Here is an 18,335-nt window from a genome sequence, read left to right on the forward strand (position 1 = left end):
GAGCCAAACACAGGACCATTCTGGAAGAAAACCTGATGGAGTCTGCAAAAGACCTGAGACTGGGACGGAGATTTGTCTTCCAACAAGACAATGATCCAAAACATAAAGCAAAATCTACAATGGAATGGTTCAAAAATAAACATATCCAGGTGTTAGAATGGCCAAGTCAAAGTCCAGACCTGAATCCAATCGAGAATCTGTGGAAAGAACTGAAAACTGCTGTTCACAAATGCTCTCTATCCAACCTCACTGAGCTCGAGCTGTTTTGCAAGGAGGAATGGGAAAAAATGTCAGTCTCTCGATGTGCAAAACTGATAGAGACATACCCCAAGCGACTTACAGCTGTAATCGCAGCAAAAGGTGGTGCTACAAAGTATTAACTTAAGGGGGCTGAATAATTTTGCACGCCCAATATTTCAGTTTTTGATTTGTTAAAAAAGTTTGAAATATCCAATAAATGTCGTTCCACTTCATGATTGTGTCCCACTTGTTGTTGATTCTTCACAAAAAAATACAGTTTTATATCTTTATGTTTGAAGCCTGAAATGTGGCAAAAGGTCGCAAAGTTCAAGGGGGCCGAATACTTTCGCAAGGCACTGTATATACCCCTATTAATACAGTTGTTGTTCAAAAATAAGTAGGCCTATATTTAATTTGTAAATCACAAAATGTCATGCAAAATCTATGTAAACGGCATAATTTAATGTAAACTTCAAGATTTATGAATCACTCCAACCACGTTTCCATCTTGAGTTTTTATGCAAGTAAAGTCACATGACAGCTGTGATGGAAACAGGAAGTTTCAGTACAATTGTATAAATGCTGACAGTATTTGTTTGTTCGACATGGTGGGATCTTTTTGTGATGGTAAAATTAATTATGCAAGAAATGGTGGTGGAAACTCCTTTATGCACAAATATTGATATAATAACCAACATATCGAAGTCAACTTGGAGTCACATGATGACATGGTGTGTGGTCCTCCCAGTACGACTCGGGAAAACATGTAGTTTATTAGTTTACAGATTAAATCAATTATGATAAACGTCACAAGGTTGTGAACGTGCACGGTGTTGAGCTTGATGCTCCTTTCCAATAATTGTTGAGGGTCTTATTCTGGTGACATGATGCTTGACTGCCGTTTTGTAAATACAAATATTATTGCTCTTATCCATAATAATCTCATCATGTAGGCTATTGTAGACACACAGTATCTGCAAGCTTTTGGCTAGACCAGACTAGGCACATTTGCTATTTTTGTTGTTGTTGTTGAATTTTCCCAACTTTTTCTCCCCAATTTTGTGGTATCCAATTGTTAGTAGCTACTATCTTGTCTCATCGCTACAACTCCCATATGGGCTAGGGAGAGACGAAGGTCGAAAGTCATGCGTCCTCCGATACCCAACCCAACCAAACCACACTGCTTCTTAACACAGCGCGCATCCAACCCGGAAGCCAGCCGCACCAATGTGTCGGAGGAAACACCGTGCACCTGGCAACCTTGGTTAGGGTGCACTGCGCCCGGCCCACCACAGGAGGCCCACATTTGCTATTTTATCTGCTATTGTCACGTGTACTCCCTCTCCGCACATCGTTACAGCTATCTCAAGGATCTACGGGATCAGTGTCCCTGTTCCTATGCAGTGAACGTTCGCTAATGTGACTAGAAAGACTTTGTAAGTAACGGCAAACTTTCCAAGACATAGACATGACTTACATAAGCAGAAAGCTTAAATTCATGTTAATATAACTGCACTGTTCAATTTACAGCATGTTATTACGGTAAAAAAAATACAATGCTTTTGTTTGAGAAGTGTGCACAACATACAACTTATGGCAACTGGTGTGATACATTCACCTCTAAATAATGTACTTACATTCAGCAATCATGCTCTGATTTGTCATCCTGAGGGTCACAGAGATAAAATATAGCATAGTTTTGTTTTATTTTTATATTAAAATGTAGGAACTGGGTTCTACAGTTTGAACCCCGGCTGTCTCTGCACACACACTGCTGCCATCTGGTGTCCAAAATCTAAATTGCACCTAAACTACTATATGATACTACGGCCTTTCTCTTGCATGTCCATCTGGACATTTCCTTCAGCGATTACAAATCAAATCAAATCTAATTTTATTTGTCACATACACATGGTTAGCAGATGTTAATGCGAGTGTAGCGAAATGCTTGTGCTTCTAGTTCCGACAATGCAGTAATAACGAACAAGTAATCTAACTAACAATTCCAAAAAACTACTGTCTTATACACAGTGTAAGGGGATAAAGAATATGTACATAAGGATATATGAATGAGTGATGGTACAGAGCAGCATAGGCAAGATACAGTAGATGATATCGAGTACAGTATAACATATGAGATGAGTATGTAAACAAAGTGGCATAGTTAAAGTGGCTAGTGATACATGTATTACATAAGGATGCAGTTGATGATATAGAGTACAGTATATACGTATGCATATGAGATGAATAATGTAGGGTAAGTAACATTATATAAGGTAGCATTGTTTAAAGTGGCTAGTGATATATTTACATCATTTCCCATCAATTCCCATTATTAAAGTGGCTGGAGTTGAGTCAGTGTCATTGACAGTGTGTTGGCAGCAGCCACTCAATGTTAGTGGTGGCTGTTGAACAGTCTGATGGCCTTGAGATAGAAGCTGTTTTTCAGTCTCTCGGTCCCAGCTTTGATGCACCTGTACTGAGCTCGCCTTCTGGATGACAGCGGGGTGAACAGGTAGTGGCTCGGGTGGTTGATGTCCTTGATGATCTTTATGGCCTTCCTGTAGCATCGGGTGGTGTAGGTGTCCTGGAGGGCAGGTAGTTTGCCCCCGGTGATGCGTTGTGCAGACCTCACTACCCTCTGGAGAGCCTTACGGTTGAGGGCGGTGCAGTTGCCATACCAGGCGGTGATACAGCCCGCCAGGATGCTCTCGATTGTGCATATCCCAGAAAGGAGAGGGTGGAAAGGTGGAACTGGCATTTATCCTCTTTCACAAATATCTGAATCTCCAGGAGGCGCTGAAGGACTTTTCGAACATGGATTACGTATTCTTGGGCAGAACGGGGGAAGAAACAGGACGTCATCGAGATAGACGAACACAAAATGATTTAACATGTCCCGGAGCACATTGTTTACCAGGGCCTGGAAGAGAGCGTTGGTGAGTCCAAACGGCATGACCAGGTACTCATAATGTCCACTGGCAGTCTTGAAGGCTGTCTTCCACTCATCCACTTTGCGTATCCGAACCAGGTGGTAGGTATTCTGAAGGGCCAGCTTGGAGAAGATGGTAGCCCCCTTGAGAGGTTCGAAAGCTGAGGAGAGGAGTGGTAGGGGGGTAACGATTCTTGATCGTTATGTCATTAAGGCCCTGGTAGCCAATGCACAGACACAGAGTCTTGTCCTTTTCCACAAAGAAAAAACTGGCGCTGGCAGGGGATGCAGAAGGACGGATGTCTCTAGCAGCCAGAGGGTCCTCAATATACTCCTCCATGGCCTTGGTCTTTGGGCATGATAGGGAATATAGCCGACCCCGAGGTGGTGTGGTGCCTGGATGAAGGTCAATGGCACAATCGTAGGGGCGATGCAGGGGAAGACAAGTAGCCCATGCCTTGCTGAAGACCTCCAGGAGGTCAAGGTACTCTGCGGGGATGGCAGAGAAATCCGAGGATTGACTTAAGCCCTGGGGAGGCTGTCTTGGGAAGGCTGCGCTGCTTTGAGGCAAAGGGAATGGCAGAACGGACTCCAACCCAGGATTGAGCTCGTGGTCCAGTCATTAACGGGGTTGTATTTTTGGAGCCAAGAAAATCCCAAAACAGGAACATGGGAGGGGGGGGGGGAATGAGTACACTAGCTTCACTGTGATTTCCTGAAACCCGCAGGTTAACAGGAACAGTGCTGTGGGTAACTCTACCAATGGAGCGGCCGTCCAGTGCTCTAGCGTCCATGGGAACAGAGTGGAGTTGAGTGGGGTTACCTAATTCAGAAACTAGGGTAGCGCCCATAAAACTCTCATCTGCCCCAGAGTCAATGAGCACCCGGAGAGACTGGTTTCCCCACAGCAGTTTCACAAAAAAGGGAGTGCAGTAGATGGAAATTAGAGGATTCCCAGTCTGCCTCACCCGAGTACTTGTACCTACTAAAGAAATAGGTCTCTTAACCGGGCAGGTAGCTAAATAATGTCCCACAGCACCACAGTACAGACTACTGTTGGAGCTTAGCCTATGTGAATGTTCCCTAGGTGATAATCTAGCTTTGCCCAGTTGCAGTTGGTTCCGGTGTATCAAGACTCACCCGTCGCCGATGATTCTCGAGGGATCTCGGGTGGCTTCGGGTCTTCTCGGAAATACAGCCTTCGGGGACTTCCGAATTCCTTCGGAAATGAATGAGCAGCAGCGGATGAACAAGTGTGCCCAAGACCAGACCTCCTCTCACTCCTGCGTTCCCGTAGACACCCATCAATCCTAAGAGTAAGGGCGATAAGGGAATCAAGGCCAAGCGGTAACTCCCGAGCTGCTCGTCTTTTATTTCCTCTGAAAGTCTGTGAAGGAAGGTAACGAATAGGGACTCCGGATTCCTGACACTCTCAGCGGCCAACGTGGGAAAATCTACTGCGTAGTCTGCCACACTACGGGAGTGTTCACGTAATTCAAGTAGTTTTCAGGCCACCTCTCTCCCGGATACCGGAGAATCTAACACCTTCCTCACCTCTGCCATGAAATCTTCCAGATGATGACAAATGGCAGATTGTTGCTCCCAAACTTCCGTCACCCAGCACCCTTCCCAACATTAGCGTAATAATATACGCTATCTCTGACCGGAACGAAGATGGCTGTAGCTCAAAAATAAGGGAGCACTGAGAAAGTAAACCCCGGCAGGTTCCAGGATCCCCAGAATATCGCTCCGGAGGAGGTAAGCAGGGTTCTCGGGGAGCAGGGAGACAGCGTGGTGGAGATGGTCCAAGTCTGCTGGGTCTGTCATGGCCAGTTCGTACTATAAGGGCAGAGGGCAAGACCCAGATGCAGACATGGGAGGCAGATGGTTCGAGTCTCTGATATTTATTGTAATCCGAGGGGCAGGCAAGAGAATGGTCGTGGACAGGCAAAATATAATAACAAGGTCAGAGTCCAGGATGTACATCCGAGTGGCAGGCAGGCTCGAGGTCAGGGCAGGCAGTATGGTCAGGTAGGCGGGTTCAGAGTCAAGGCAGGCAAGGGTCAAAACCGGGAGGACTAGCAAAAAAAACAGAGGAAAAAAAAGCAGGAGAATGGCGTAACACGTTGGTTGACTTGACAAAACAAGATGAACTGGCACAGACAGACAGAAAACACAGGTATAAATACCCAGGGGATAATGGGGAAGATGGTTGACACCTGGAGGGGGTGGAAACAAGCACAAGGACAGGTGAAACAGATCAGGGTGTGACAGGATTACTATTACAACAACACATCATCAGTAGGGTAAAACTAACCTGTCTCACAACGGTCTAAGCCCAGCTCACGTTCCGTCTTAGCACAATTTACGATCAAATCTGTGCACCAGAACGTTTTATAAATGAGGCACTTGGACTCTCATTTTTACCGTTACAAAATGTCACATTACTTTCTAACAGGAGTTGGGTGCATTTAAACAGGTTCTGTTAGGATCGCTAGGCTATCTATCACTTCTCCAGGCACTGTCAAGATCTGATCATCTGTCCAGACTTAGACAAGCGCTGAACTGCAAATCCTGTTGGATTGGACATCTTAAGACACCAGTCAGTTAGGGTTGAGGGGAGTTTGATGTCAACATGCTCTTGACTTGCCCTGGATATGACCACAACAGAACCCTTTTCTGACCCCAACAAGACCACTTCACATCTGCAGTCTTGTAAAGGTCAATGACGGTCAGACGTCAACTTTTAACCCCAAATATTTTGGTTGATAAGAGGATGGTTAGAAGTTCATGCAAGACGTTTCGACTCCATCTTTGTTGACTTCTGAATTATGCAACATTGACCCACTTTGGAGCCTTTAATCTGTCCAGATTTAGATAAACACAGACACTGAACTGCAAATCCTGTATTTTCTAACATCAACCTACTTTGGAGCCTTTGTTAAGGACTCAGGACCTCAAGTTAATGTACATTTTCAATGATAACATGATAAGCCACTAGTTTTGGGGTTGAGGGGAGTCGTTGGAGTAAGAGTGAAGGCAGACCGAATATGGACTGACAGCAATAGCCCCCAAAAGCAGCCATCTTAAAACTCTGTTAGCCTCTATTTTGAAGGCAATAAAACCCAGTTTTCCTGTTCAACTTCAGCTACCATCGCCTCATTCTTTAGGTAGTTAGCTAGCTAAGGAATGGACCCATTTACACTAACATATATGTTAACAGGGAATGCTTGATGTTTGTACTTGACGTTCCGTTTCTTGGGGTCAAGGGGCACAAGTTTTTAATAAACACTTGACGTAGTTGTATCCATCCAGATTCCAGTTAATCTTGAAAACCTGAGGCGTTATAGGTCACACACTTATTTTTCTATACTCTGAAATGAACAGCCATGTATTCAGGTTGGTATATATTGAAAGACATATCAAATGAGTTGAACTCCTTTCACCAAAGGAGCTATTCATGTCCAAACGATGAACGTGAAATTGGAGCCAGTAGGATTTTATCACGTAATCTGCTGGTCTATGGAATGCCACTTTGTTATCATATGCCAGTGTCAGGTAGCTAAATTGGATCACTGAATACAATATTTATATTCACGCTAAATGATCCTGGATTGGAGATAGTCCTAACAGACCCGCCACTATGAGTCAGCAAAGCAGGCCAAAAGCCTACGGTCTGCAAAGCAATCAGCTAAATAGCCTAATTAGAGAATCTCACATTTCACAAAACCAAGACCAACTACAGTACAAACAAAAGTCAACCATTTTACTCCAGGTCATTGGCAATGAATGGGATGGGAGAGGCTAACATGTTGGGGATACTGTACCGGGATACTGTACCGATACTCGACCTTCGCCTCTCTGGAATCCATATGGGAGCTGCAGTGATGGGGCGGAGAAAATGGGGTACCCCCCCCCCCCCCAAAAAAAGCAAAAAAACAAAGGGCTTGCTCCAAAAGTAGCACAATGCTTGGCAGACAAGGTCAGTTTACTTAGAATACAACAACTGTAAAGATCCCTGAGGTAGATTCGATTAAAATACAGTATAGGCCTAATAGGCCAGACACGGTGCTCTTCATAATGTTGTATTGATTGTCCCATAGGGCCTACTGTATATAATACAATAATAAAGGGGGAAAAAACTTCAAGATTCTGGGCACAAGGTCCTAATTTTTTTATTTGATAAATCTGCCTTTTTGATTATAAAATTGTAAATAAAAATATCTAATTTATTCGTTCAATATGATTCCAATGAGCCTGTAATTATAATTTGTATATCCTACAAATGTAATGGTTGTGAATTTATTACGCAAATCAACGTACATCTTCAGCGTAAACAAATTATTAAAAGTATAGTAAACAATATGCCAAATTATGTAGACTAAAGAAAAAATACATACGTGCCAAAAATACCATAGCAATGTCCTTTGTGGCCAATCGTGTATTCGGGGTTTACCTTCGAGCTGCACTGTCCCCTCCTAGTGCACTTACGCATATAAACCCACTTCCAGACAACTCTCTGAAAACTTTGGACAGGAACTTTCAACATGTTCGACTCGTTGACATTTCTCGTCGAGAAGCTATCCCTTCTCTCCAACTTCAAACTTTTCGAGTTTAAATGGACGGATAGGCAACGCAATGAGGCGGGATGCAAAGAGCGCACGATGCACAGTCACGCGCCGTTGTCTCTCCAGAGAGGGGACCTTTTGGAGGTGCCGAGAACTTTGTTCACGCACTTCGGTATCTACTTGGGTGACAACAAAGTCGCTCACCTGATCCCGGATATCATGCCCGTGCTAACCAACGATAAGATGATCATCAAAACAGTTATCACAAATAAGAGACTCATCATGGGTTGCTTGTACAAGTGTGCCACGGTGCGCGTGGACACCTTGGAGGACTTTGTGTATGGCTCAAACATATTGGTGAATCATATGGATAGAAAATGCAAGGCGCAACAACCGTTCCCAAATGAAGAGGTTGCAGAGAGGGCAGAACAACTCGTCGGCGCCATCCCTTACAGTTTACTATGGAATAACTGTGAACATTTTGTTACATACTGCAGATACGGTTCAGCGAAAAGTCAGCAAACGGAAATGGTCATTCATTTTCCTTGCATTATTTCATTTATTTAATTTCACAATTGCGTTGTACATAAGTCTGGCCCCTTAACGTTTACGCTACAGGAGATAAATGTAGTGTCTTCTTAAAATATTTTGCCTGTGCATAACCTGTATCCCAGTGAGGACGGCTATCTTTAGATTATGGCATAGATCATGTTTTCAGAGATTTGCATTTCCATTAATATTATTACAAATGTATTGAATTGTTGATTTAGGTTAGACCTGGTTGTATTACTTTTTGGGAACAGCATCATCAACCTTTGAAATTTCCAATCCCATATTTTCTATTTATATTCATGATAATGCATCTCCATTTGACATTACATTATGCCATTATGCTATAATAGGCAACTATATTCAGAAACATTGTGTTTTATTCAGTGTTACGGAAAATACATATATTTGGGCTTTGGTTTGTTGTTTCATGCAAGGTCTTCTTCTCTCTTTTCTTCCATATTTCATAAAAGTTTTTGACTTGTAACATAAAGAAATTGAATTTGCCTGAAATGAATTGCTCATAAAAGTCCTATACATACATGTTTATTAATTGAATTATTTATCTCCTTTCTATGCAGTTTTGTGAGTGCCTGAAATCAATCATCCAAGACCAGAGGAGTGTCTTTCTCAGCGTTCTCCTGGGAATGATCTACATCGTCTGCTTTGGCCTCGCACCTTCAACTACATTACCCACAACCCTCATCTCCTTCACTCTGTGGATGGCCGGCTGAGAGGCCAAAGTTCAAACCTTCAAACACTCCGATGGACATTTCAATGGAAACTATTTAGGATCGTGTCTTTTCATTGGTCCTTGTGGTGACATTACTTGGCACCTCCCAACTCATACGCCTTTGGCATAGGCCTAAAGTGGCATATCATATAATAGGCCATTGTTACAGCAAGAGCTACTTTTGATTTGATACTGGCCAGCCAAAAGAAAACAGAGGGCAATGTGGTTGTAGGCCTAGCAATTTACATTTGAGTGTTCATGTCAACACTTACTGTATTGTATGTAGGCCATTAAGGCATTATAAAGCCTTTATAAAGGTCATATGATCCCTCTGTGACCGAAGTATCATCCCTATTTCCACCCAAAAAGATTGGCCAAGGCACATTTTCTACTTTTTAATCTTACTGTGTAAGTCAATGTCGTCTAATCTGTAAATAATTTCATTTCTTCAATAATGATACTCTTGTATATTTTTCTTTATATAGATACATTCAGTTTGAAACTCTAAGAGTCCTACGCTGATTAATACAATACTTTTACGAATGTGTTTTGAGAGCAAATCATTTTGTTTTCCATCAAATACAATGTAAATATAAGAAATGTTAATAAAGATATTGGAAGTCAGCATTTGGTTTGTTTTGGTCTGGTTTCAAGAACAATTTAAATAATTGACTGTATTTTTCAATACAGTTAGGTACATGCAATCACAGTGCATCTTAATACTCACATTGCATCTCTGTCAATACCACCCACAGCATTTTCAAATGATCATGTTATTGATGGAATATTGGCCGCATAAAATCCCCAATACATCCCCATAGTATTTCCAAACCCAAATACTTAATCATATAAAGTAGATTTACGCAAGAGCCACACTCATAAAATCAACACATTATCTGGGTAGTATTTCTTAGTAATGACTATGCTTTATTATGTTCTTTCTACTGTTACCATATTCACAGTTCCAGACATATCAAGAGTGAGTCGGCATTGTACAGCTCAACCTGACTGTTTATTCAGGCTAGAAAATATTTATGACCTTCTAAACTGGGGATTTGTTTTTCTTTATTTGCCAATGACAGCCACATAGCCGGAACACTTCCCCCGATTAAACCCTCGGTTGTGAAATTAAGCCGCCCTCAAAACCACACGATTAGCAGAAAGCTCCTTTATTTCTGTCGAAATTGCACTGTAAAGTTGCGAAACCTCTAATGACACGCGCTTGGCTCCTCCCCAGACCCTTAGCCCCGATAAAACGGCCAGGTGTCGAACCGTTGGATATAGTTCTGCCACCATGATTACCTTCCTCCAACTCCTCAGCCTCTTCTTCATTGCTTCCAAAGTGGATGAAGAGGACAAGGACAAAGACTCTAAGTATGACCTGTCCTTGTACAAACGTGGCGACCTTTTGGAAGTTCCTAGAACTCTCTTCACCCATTTCGGCATCTACCTGGGCAACAACCGGGTGGCCCACTTCATCCCAGACATCCTTCCGGTATTCACCAAGAACAAGGCTGCCATCGGCAAGATGGTGACCAACAACCGGCTGATTCTAGGGGTGATCGCCAAGTCGGCGAGCGTCAGGGTGGACTCGTTGGCCGATTTTGCCTATGGCTCGGAGATCCTGGTCAACCACATGGACAAGCTGTGCAGCCAGCCCCCCCTGGAGGGGGACGAGGTGGCCAGGAGGGCAGAGAAGCTCATGGGCTCCATGACCTACAGTTTGCTGTGGTACAACTGTGAACACTACGTCATGTACTGCCGCTATGGCATGGCCATCAGCTACCAGACCTACCAGGTGGAGTATGGGGTTCTCCTTTTTCAGAACACACTGTTCTTACACGTTTTGGGGGTAGCATGTGATCGGACAATCGATGGTGATTTCCCGGGCGACTAAGATCAGTCACTGCAAACTTCGCAGAGTGGAAGCCATCACGTGACCCCCCCAATTTAGACGATAGGGTTTACCAAACCTCCCCTCAACTGTCAGTCCACTGATTTGACCTATCCCAGTTTTAGCACGCCTGATTCACCCTGTCAATCATCAAGCCCTATTATAGTTGTGTGCGAGACGAGTACTGGATTAGATCAGTGGAATGGCTGGGAGTACTGAAGGAGATGTTAAGTAAACAATGCTTTAGTTGAGACTGTAGGAATAACATTGTGAACCATGAGCCAATAGTACACTTGGTGTTACATAATGCTCAGGGCAATGAACCAATTGCGGGAGGAGTTTTTTCCAAATTTAACCCGGCAAGTCAAGAGTTATTGCTGGTTCAAATTACGGTCAGACAAAGTTTTGTAACACTATTTATATATTGTTGAGTGAAGAAACTACTGAGACATATTAAAGTGAATCACTGCCGATAAATACGCCGGGGAAGCAAAAACGACATAAACGTATTGCTCAATGACTTGCATTGGTACATAGCTTTGCTGTTAGAGCGTTAGGCTACACACTAAACATTTATTGGAAGGAATCAGCTTTAACTCAGAGCATATAGTCTCTCCAGCCTTTTCGGAAATGTCCCTTTTGGTACATGTGATTGTAGCCACAAAAGTGCCTCTATTTATCCAGTCACCTATGTCATAGGCTCAAAAAGGTCACACGGGAGAGATATTTTCTGAAAGAAAAGAGTTTGAGCACGTGGGTTGCGCGGGAAATATGGCAAGTAATTTCAATGAATTTGATGGAACGGACACAGATTACGGGATAATAAAGTGTTGTCGTGAAGTTGACCTCAGTCACCTCACATGCCAAAGTTATTAAGTGGAAACATACATATAAGGGAAATGATTAGGATGAAACCTTTCTTCAACCGTCAGTTATGATTTGGTCTTCCAAGTTAAAGTGCTGTTTCACGCTGACGTCGACTGATTATGTGGGGAAACTATGGTCAAATAGCGGCTTAGTTGCTCAACTCCTTTGTTTTCGAGAATGGCTTTACACAACGTCTCTTGTATATATCGGCCTACTTAGGAGTAATTTAGAAACTTAGTTCAGATGATGGCAGTTGGCATACACTAGAGGTGGCTCAGTTGTTCCAGCCCTGCAGTAAAACGCCCGGTTCAAATGATCATGATTCATGGACAAGCTCCTCAAAATCTCGAGAGCATAAAATGAGTGAGTGTCATCAGGCCCCATATTTATAAGGCATATCAGACTAGGAGTTCTACTCTATAATTAGATCCCTACTATCCATGCATTATAATCTAAAAGTCAAAGCTGGTAATAGATCAGCACACCTAGTCACTCTTAGGAATACGGGCCCTGGTCTGAGTTCAGCAGGGCACAGTGTTGTGGAACACTCAGAAATATATTGGGTAGAACAGACATGCAACCTCTCTGGCATGCAAGTAAGGAATCGGGTAAGCTCTAATCATGGCATTTGTTTCTGAACACGACACAGGCATGCTGGTACCAACGTCTAGTCTAGACATGCTGTGGTCACCCCTAGCACAGACGATAGCCAATCAATGTGGGAATACTGCACACTGATGCAAAGTACTGCAAGATGAGAGCAGTTGAAAGGGTGTACATTTCTCTGAAAAGGTCAGGTGGATAGATTGCTTTTAGGCCAATGAAAGGTGCACTCAAAGGCTGATTCTCTACCCTTCTCCAAAAGTGTGCACTTGCACACTCTCCGTCATGGATTCAAAAGCATCTGATTGGTGCAAGTAGGTAGTTACTAACCTTGGTTGAATCCATGAGAGGAAGTATGAAAGTGCACGCTTTGTGAGAAGTGTGGAGAATTGGGACAAGTCACAGACTTGTTGAGTTGGACTGTAGTGCACTGGTGAGCAGCACCATCTAGTGTTAATGCATTAAAGACCCTCATTTTTTAAACCTTTATTTAACTAGGCAAGTCAGTTAAGAACAAATTCTTATTTTCAATGACGGCCTAGGAACAGTGGGTTAACTGCCTTGTTCAGGGGCAGAACGACAGATTTTTACCTTGTCAGCTCGGGGATTTGATCTTGCAACCTTCCGGTTACTAGTCCAACGCTCTAACCACTAGGATAACTGCCGCTCATGCGTGGCTGTTTGGCTGCGGCTGTTTACCAAAACAGTGGAGGGGTAACCACGGCTGTTGCTTGAACCACAGTTTGCCCCTTTAATGTAGACTCAATTTAAATAACACATGCATTGTAATATAAATCAGTAGGTCCTAGTACCCCTGGATGGGTACCACTGTTACACAGTACTTTATTAAATAGAGGTACTGTATTTATGGTTGAATCACAATGTTCTGTCAAATTAAGACATGTCATGCTGTTTCATAAATTGCTGCATCTTCATTGTATTTGCCTCTTGGCCAGAGCTCCTTTAAAAGGAGATTTGCATCTCAATGGTTACAAATGGATGTGGATGAATAAATAAATAGAATTGACAATAACGATTAACCATTAGAATATCAGAGGCCCCAATTCAATCAAACAAAGACAAGGGCTTTCAAAGATAAAGGCAAAGAGCACTCCTCTTTTTCACTCAATGTTAATAAGATTTTGAGTGTTAAAACACTCATTCATCTTGTGGATTTAAAATCATCTGTAAAGGATACTTACTCTTGTTTCATCCTCTCTCCTGCAGTTCTGTTTGACAGTGAGGAAGATCATCTGCAGCAGGATGAACGCCTACCTCACAGCTCTGTGTGGAACGGGCACCGTGTTATACCTGGGCTCCATAACGCTGCTCAACACAGTACCCACCCTGCTTGTCCCCTTCACCATCTGGATGGCATCGTAAAAACGGCCACTGCGGAATATGGAAGGCTTAAATCATGTCCCACTATCAGTATCACTGTTCATGGGGGGAAAAAAATAAAAAGCATTGTGGGAAATGTCACGTTTGTGGTGGTAGTGATTTTTATTAAACATATTATATTTAGTTTTTTTTATAGAAGAGTAACCATCTTACACATCTGGTATTTACTGTGTATAACAGTCTTTAAATGGACAGCCATGTTATAAAAAAAAAAAAAGAAGTTGTTCCTGATAAAGGCATTGTTTTGACACTATATAATGGACATCATGGCCTTTATGGTCACAATTATACAGACAATAATGACATTGGGACAGGATGGACAAGGTGCAATTTGACACTGTTATTGCCATACTCCGACAGGGTGAATGTACTGAACTATGGCTTTCAACTAAATTCACACGCCTACTCTCCCTTGCGCAACTGTTCAATTAGCCTATTGTATCTGAATTCTTCTTTATTTAATACTAAATTGTGCAAATTGTCTTCTCCTGTTGTTGCCCTTACCTATACTCCCGGTAGATAACACTGTAAGTAACATTGCCACGCTTCTGAATGAATGCATTCTTTTGGAATACATGGGGAGACAAGTCTACGGGGAAATCCCAGGCTCTGAATACAGAAGTCCCAGAAATATGCTCAATTGTGCTCAATTCTCGGCCATTATTGTTTGTGGTGGTTTCAGCATGGTTCAAGCATGGTTGAAAGGGTCTCTGCTACTGTAGTGATAAGAAGCAGTGTTTTCTCAGTCGGCGATATCCTTTCCATCCATTTCGGTCTCCCACTGGCCTATTCAGAAATAATAACAAACCAGGGCAAAAATGTAAGTTCAGAAGTAATCTGATGCCAACAGTGCTGATATTTCCTTTCCTAATATGGCATATCGGATGGCAAATTGAACTCATGACTGCAGTAAACATAACGTACATGTAAACATTCGATTTTAAGGATGATTAAACATTCAATTATGAAAGTATTTGCGGAATCGGAGGAGACAAAACATTGAGATTGCATTACATGGGTTTGTGAATAAATGTCTTCTTCTGTTACTGAGGACACTAGACATTCACATGTAATACATGTGTTGTTAAGACAGTACTGGGACATACTGTGTGCCCAGAAACACTAATTTAAAAGAGCATTTTACTGAGAAAAAATATTTATCATATATTTCAAATTTAAAAAGGCTTTTCTATTCCGCGAATGTTCTCAAATTATAATTATTTAACACATACAAGCCCCATAGCTATACTAACAGCGGGCCTGTGATTACTTCATGTCAAAACACATCATTTAAATGACCCACCATTAGGTGAGCTCTGCATGTGCAAAATAATGATAATGGTGAACTACTGAGAAATATCTAGAACATTTGGGAAACGCACACCTTTTTTAAAGGTTCAATATAAAGACATTGTTAGGCCTTTCCTGCATGCAAAACATTCGAATAGGTTGCCTAATTTCAGCTTATGTGACGAACACTAAACTTAAGAACAGGAAGCATAGAAATAGGGCACATAGAATAGAGCTACAGCTTCTTAGACTTGCTTTCAATTAGAATGACAGATCTACAACTATCATTTCTATGTGAATTTGGTCAGGTCACTCAAAGTTAGATATTGCAGCTTTAAATGTCAGTTAAAAAACAAACAAGTAAAATGCCTCTTTAACACTTCCTCTCGAAGATACAGTACACCCAGTCTAAAATGACACGCATCATCTAAATCATCAACGAAAAAGTCTCTTTCCATTTACCTCATTGGAAATCGCAATACTGCCTTGCTTTTACAGTGCTCAATCATCGAGGGACAATGAAAGAAAAAAATGCCAGTGGGTGGTGGTTGACTCTCAGTGCTAGTTAGGTGGCCACCTCACTAAGTTCTCATATCAGCTCCGTGGAAGATTCTGGCCACGTGTAATGGACACAAATCTCTCTCCCTTGCTCTCCCTATCTCTTGCCTTTTGTCTTTCACTCTCCCTCCCTCCCTCTCCCTCTCACTTTCTCCCTGTCCCTATATTACAACCCAGGCAGATGGCTGACTGCAAAGTAGAAAATTGCAGTTGGAATAATCAACATTCTATTCCGGTGGGGTCTGTGTGGGACCCTCCATAAGGCAAACACTGAGGGGTAATATAGCCTACTGGTAATAGTGCACAACGGAGTGGTCTCGCGGTTTAATAACCAAGCAGCGACTCGCTCACTCAATATGTGGATCATTTGGTGAATTTTTCCATGACAGCTGGATCCAGAGTTCTGAGTTAGTCTGTTGTTATTTTTTAACCCAAGAAACCTACAGGTAAATTGCCAAAATATAAGAAACACTAACATAAAGTGTCTTAAGAGGGCAATGGGCCAGCACGAGCCAGAACAGCTTCAATTCACCTTCGCATAGATGAGGGATGCCACACCAGTCTTCCCTGAGAAATTCCATAATGTGGTGATTTGTTGATGATGGTGGAAAACACCGTCTCAGGCGTCGCTCCAGAATCTCCCATGGGCTCAATTGGGTTGAGATGTGGTAACAGACGGCCATAGCATATGGTTTACATCATTTTCATGCTCATCAAGTCATTCAGTGACCACTCGTGCCCTGCGGATAGGGGAATTGTCATCCTAAGGGGGCATAGCCATGGTAGCCAAAATAATGGCCTGCCCCAGCATTTCTATACATGACCCTAAGCATGATGGGATGGTAATTGCTCAATTAACTCCGTAATCACAACTGTGATGGAAGCACCTGCTTTCAATATACTTTGTATCCTTCATTTACTCAAGTGTTTCCCTTATTTTGGCAGTTAACTGTAGCTAAGTCATTAGCAGTCAATGGTAAGGCACGTATTATACACAACACCGCTCAATTCTCCCTTGGATAAGAGAAGCGAGGCTAATTGAATCTACCTTCTAATTAGTTTGTTTGCGAAATCTGTTTCATTCCTTAAAGCTCGACGCCATAGGAGGTGCAAACAACAATGATTGCACATCATTGCATGTGTGATAGACAGCAGAGTATGTACTAGTGTTATTATTTTTTGTTGGTATAATGCTGGATGCTCATTTTCTCAACACAAAAACAACAAGATGTGCCAGTGGCTCCGTTTCACCTATCGCAGATCTCAGCTTTAATCGCATGTGGATATTACAGACAGTCCCAAGGCCTTGCCTTATAAATCGGCTGTCAAAAGTAACTTCACTGGAGTGTGAACAAGTGGGATTTTGCTCGATCCTGCTATTTTGATTGGTTGGATTAAGCACAATGTCCCCGTAAAATATCTTGTATTTTAAGCCGCTACGTTTCAGAACTCGAGGTGACACTTCAAGACACTTTTCGGCAACGGAAAACCTAGTTATCACGGTGCAAATGCCTGCTATTTACATTTGGCTGCTAGGCCCATAAAAGGGTACACATGACATTACCGAATCTCCACTTCAGCTACAAACCTACAATACACTGATCTATAACATGGTATCATACCATTTTATTATAAACGTCTCTTCCTCCAATCCTCGCCCTAGGTCCAGAAAAATCTGCCAGATTTATGCCCCCCCACAGACCCTTGGTGGAGGCGGCCAGGTAAAGAGTATCAATAGTAAGAGAACATTACCTACCCACGTCAAGGGCACGAATCCGGGAGAGAGGCACAAAATGCTATTGATTTAGTGGTTCTGTGGATCACGCCTACAATTTACTGGAACCATATGGAGGGAGGGCAGTGCGGTAACAACCTCTGCTAAGCTGGAGTGGAAATCCCGGGGCCTTGCCATGAGCACACTTCTTGTTATGTAGCCTATGTGCTGTGTATCTTCCATTCATTAGAGCCACTGTAGGGAGAGCGGAGGCTGGAGTCTCTTCTGCAATTACAAGGCTTTGAAACGGTTGCCTGTTCCTGTTTGTCGCCTTCTTCAATTGTCATCGGGCATGATCCGAGATCCTTCTGTTTCTTTTATATGACTGCAAACACTGTGGCAGCTTTAAGGAAGGACACTAGGTTTCATTTAAGAGTTGATTCTTGGGAGCTGTCCTCAAGCAGCCTCCTGAACCGTTCCAGATTAATGAGGTGTCAGGCCCAATGCTGTGTAGCCCGGGTGAGGACCGAGGAGAAGGTAATGAAAGGAATCCCATCAGGTATCACTCCCAATTCAATAGACGCCATTGTGGAAAGGTGATTTCGGTTCCGTATCACAGTTGCGTGTTGTGCTATCGACCAGATGCCTCTCTGGTGATCTCAATGCTCTTGGCACATCATTTTAAACCAAAGCCAAGGTAAGATCAAGTTTAAAACACACTGACCTGCTTTGAACTGTCTATCTGGCCAATAATATTCTAATAAATGTCTGTCAGAGATGTTGTATTCACCTAATATCATACACATGACAATATGGCTTTCATCCAACATGGACAAGTACATGATAAATACCCATCTGGCAAAAATGGAGAGTCAAAGACCTGTTTGTGGACATCAACATTTACAAGCAGGAATGTGGTTAAAACATGCAAAGCTGTCAGGTCGCCTTCATTTGGCCTGTGGCTAATGCAAAGCTGCTAGTAATTA

At 42.6% G+C, this 18,335-nt stretch overlaps 2 protein-coding genes across 2 annotated transcripts; both read left to right on the plus strand.

Annotated features, from left to right (window-relative positions):
• The first annotated feature begins 7,652 nt into the window (after positions 1-7,652).
• On the plus strand, positions 7,653-9,646 carry LOC109894158 (lecithin retinol acyltransferase). Its single transcript, XM_020487400.2, has 2 exons — positions 7,653-8,271; positions 8,871-9,646. Exons 1-2 carry the CDS (start codon positions 7,720-7,722, stop codon positions 9,021-9,023), a joined length of 705 nt encoding a protein of 234 aa, XP_020342989.1. The 5' UTR covers positions 7,653-7,719; the 3' UTR covers positions 9,024-9,646.
• A 650-nt stretch (positions 9,647-10,296) lies between these two features.
• Positions 10,297-13,868, plus strand: LOC109893850 (lecithin retinol acyltransferase). The gene is made up of 2 exons (XM_020487052.2): positions 10,297-10,820; positions 13,614-13,868. Exons 1-2 carry the CDS (start codon positions 10,317-10,319, stop codon positions 13,767-13,769), a joined length of 660 nt encoding a protein of 219 aa, XP_020342641.1. The 5' UTR covers positions 10,297-10,316; the 3' UTR covers positions 13,770-13,868.
• The last annotated feature ends 4,467 nt before the right edge of the window (positions 13,869-18,335 follow it).

This window comes from Oncorhynchus kisutch, linkage group LG7 (genome assembly GCF_002021735.2).
Source record: "Oncorhynchus kisutch isolate 150728-3 linkage group LG7, Okis_V2, whole genome shotgun sequence".
NCBI classification, from domain to species: domain Eukaryota; kingdom Metazoa; phylum Chordata; class Actinopteri; order Salmoniformes; family Salmonidae; genus Oncorhynchus; species Oncorhynchus kisutch.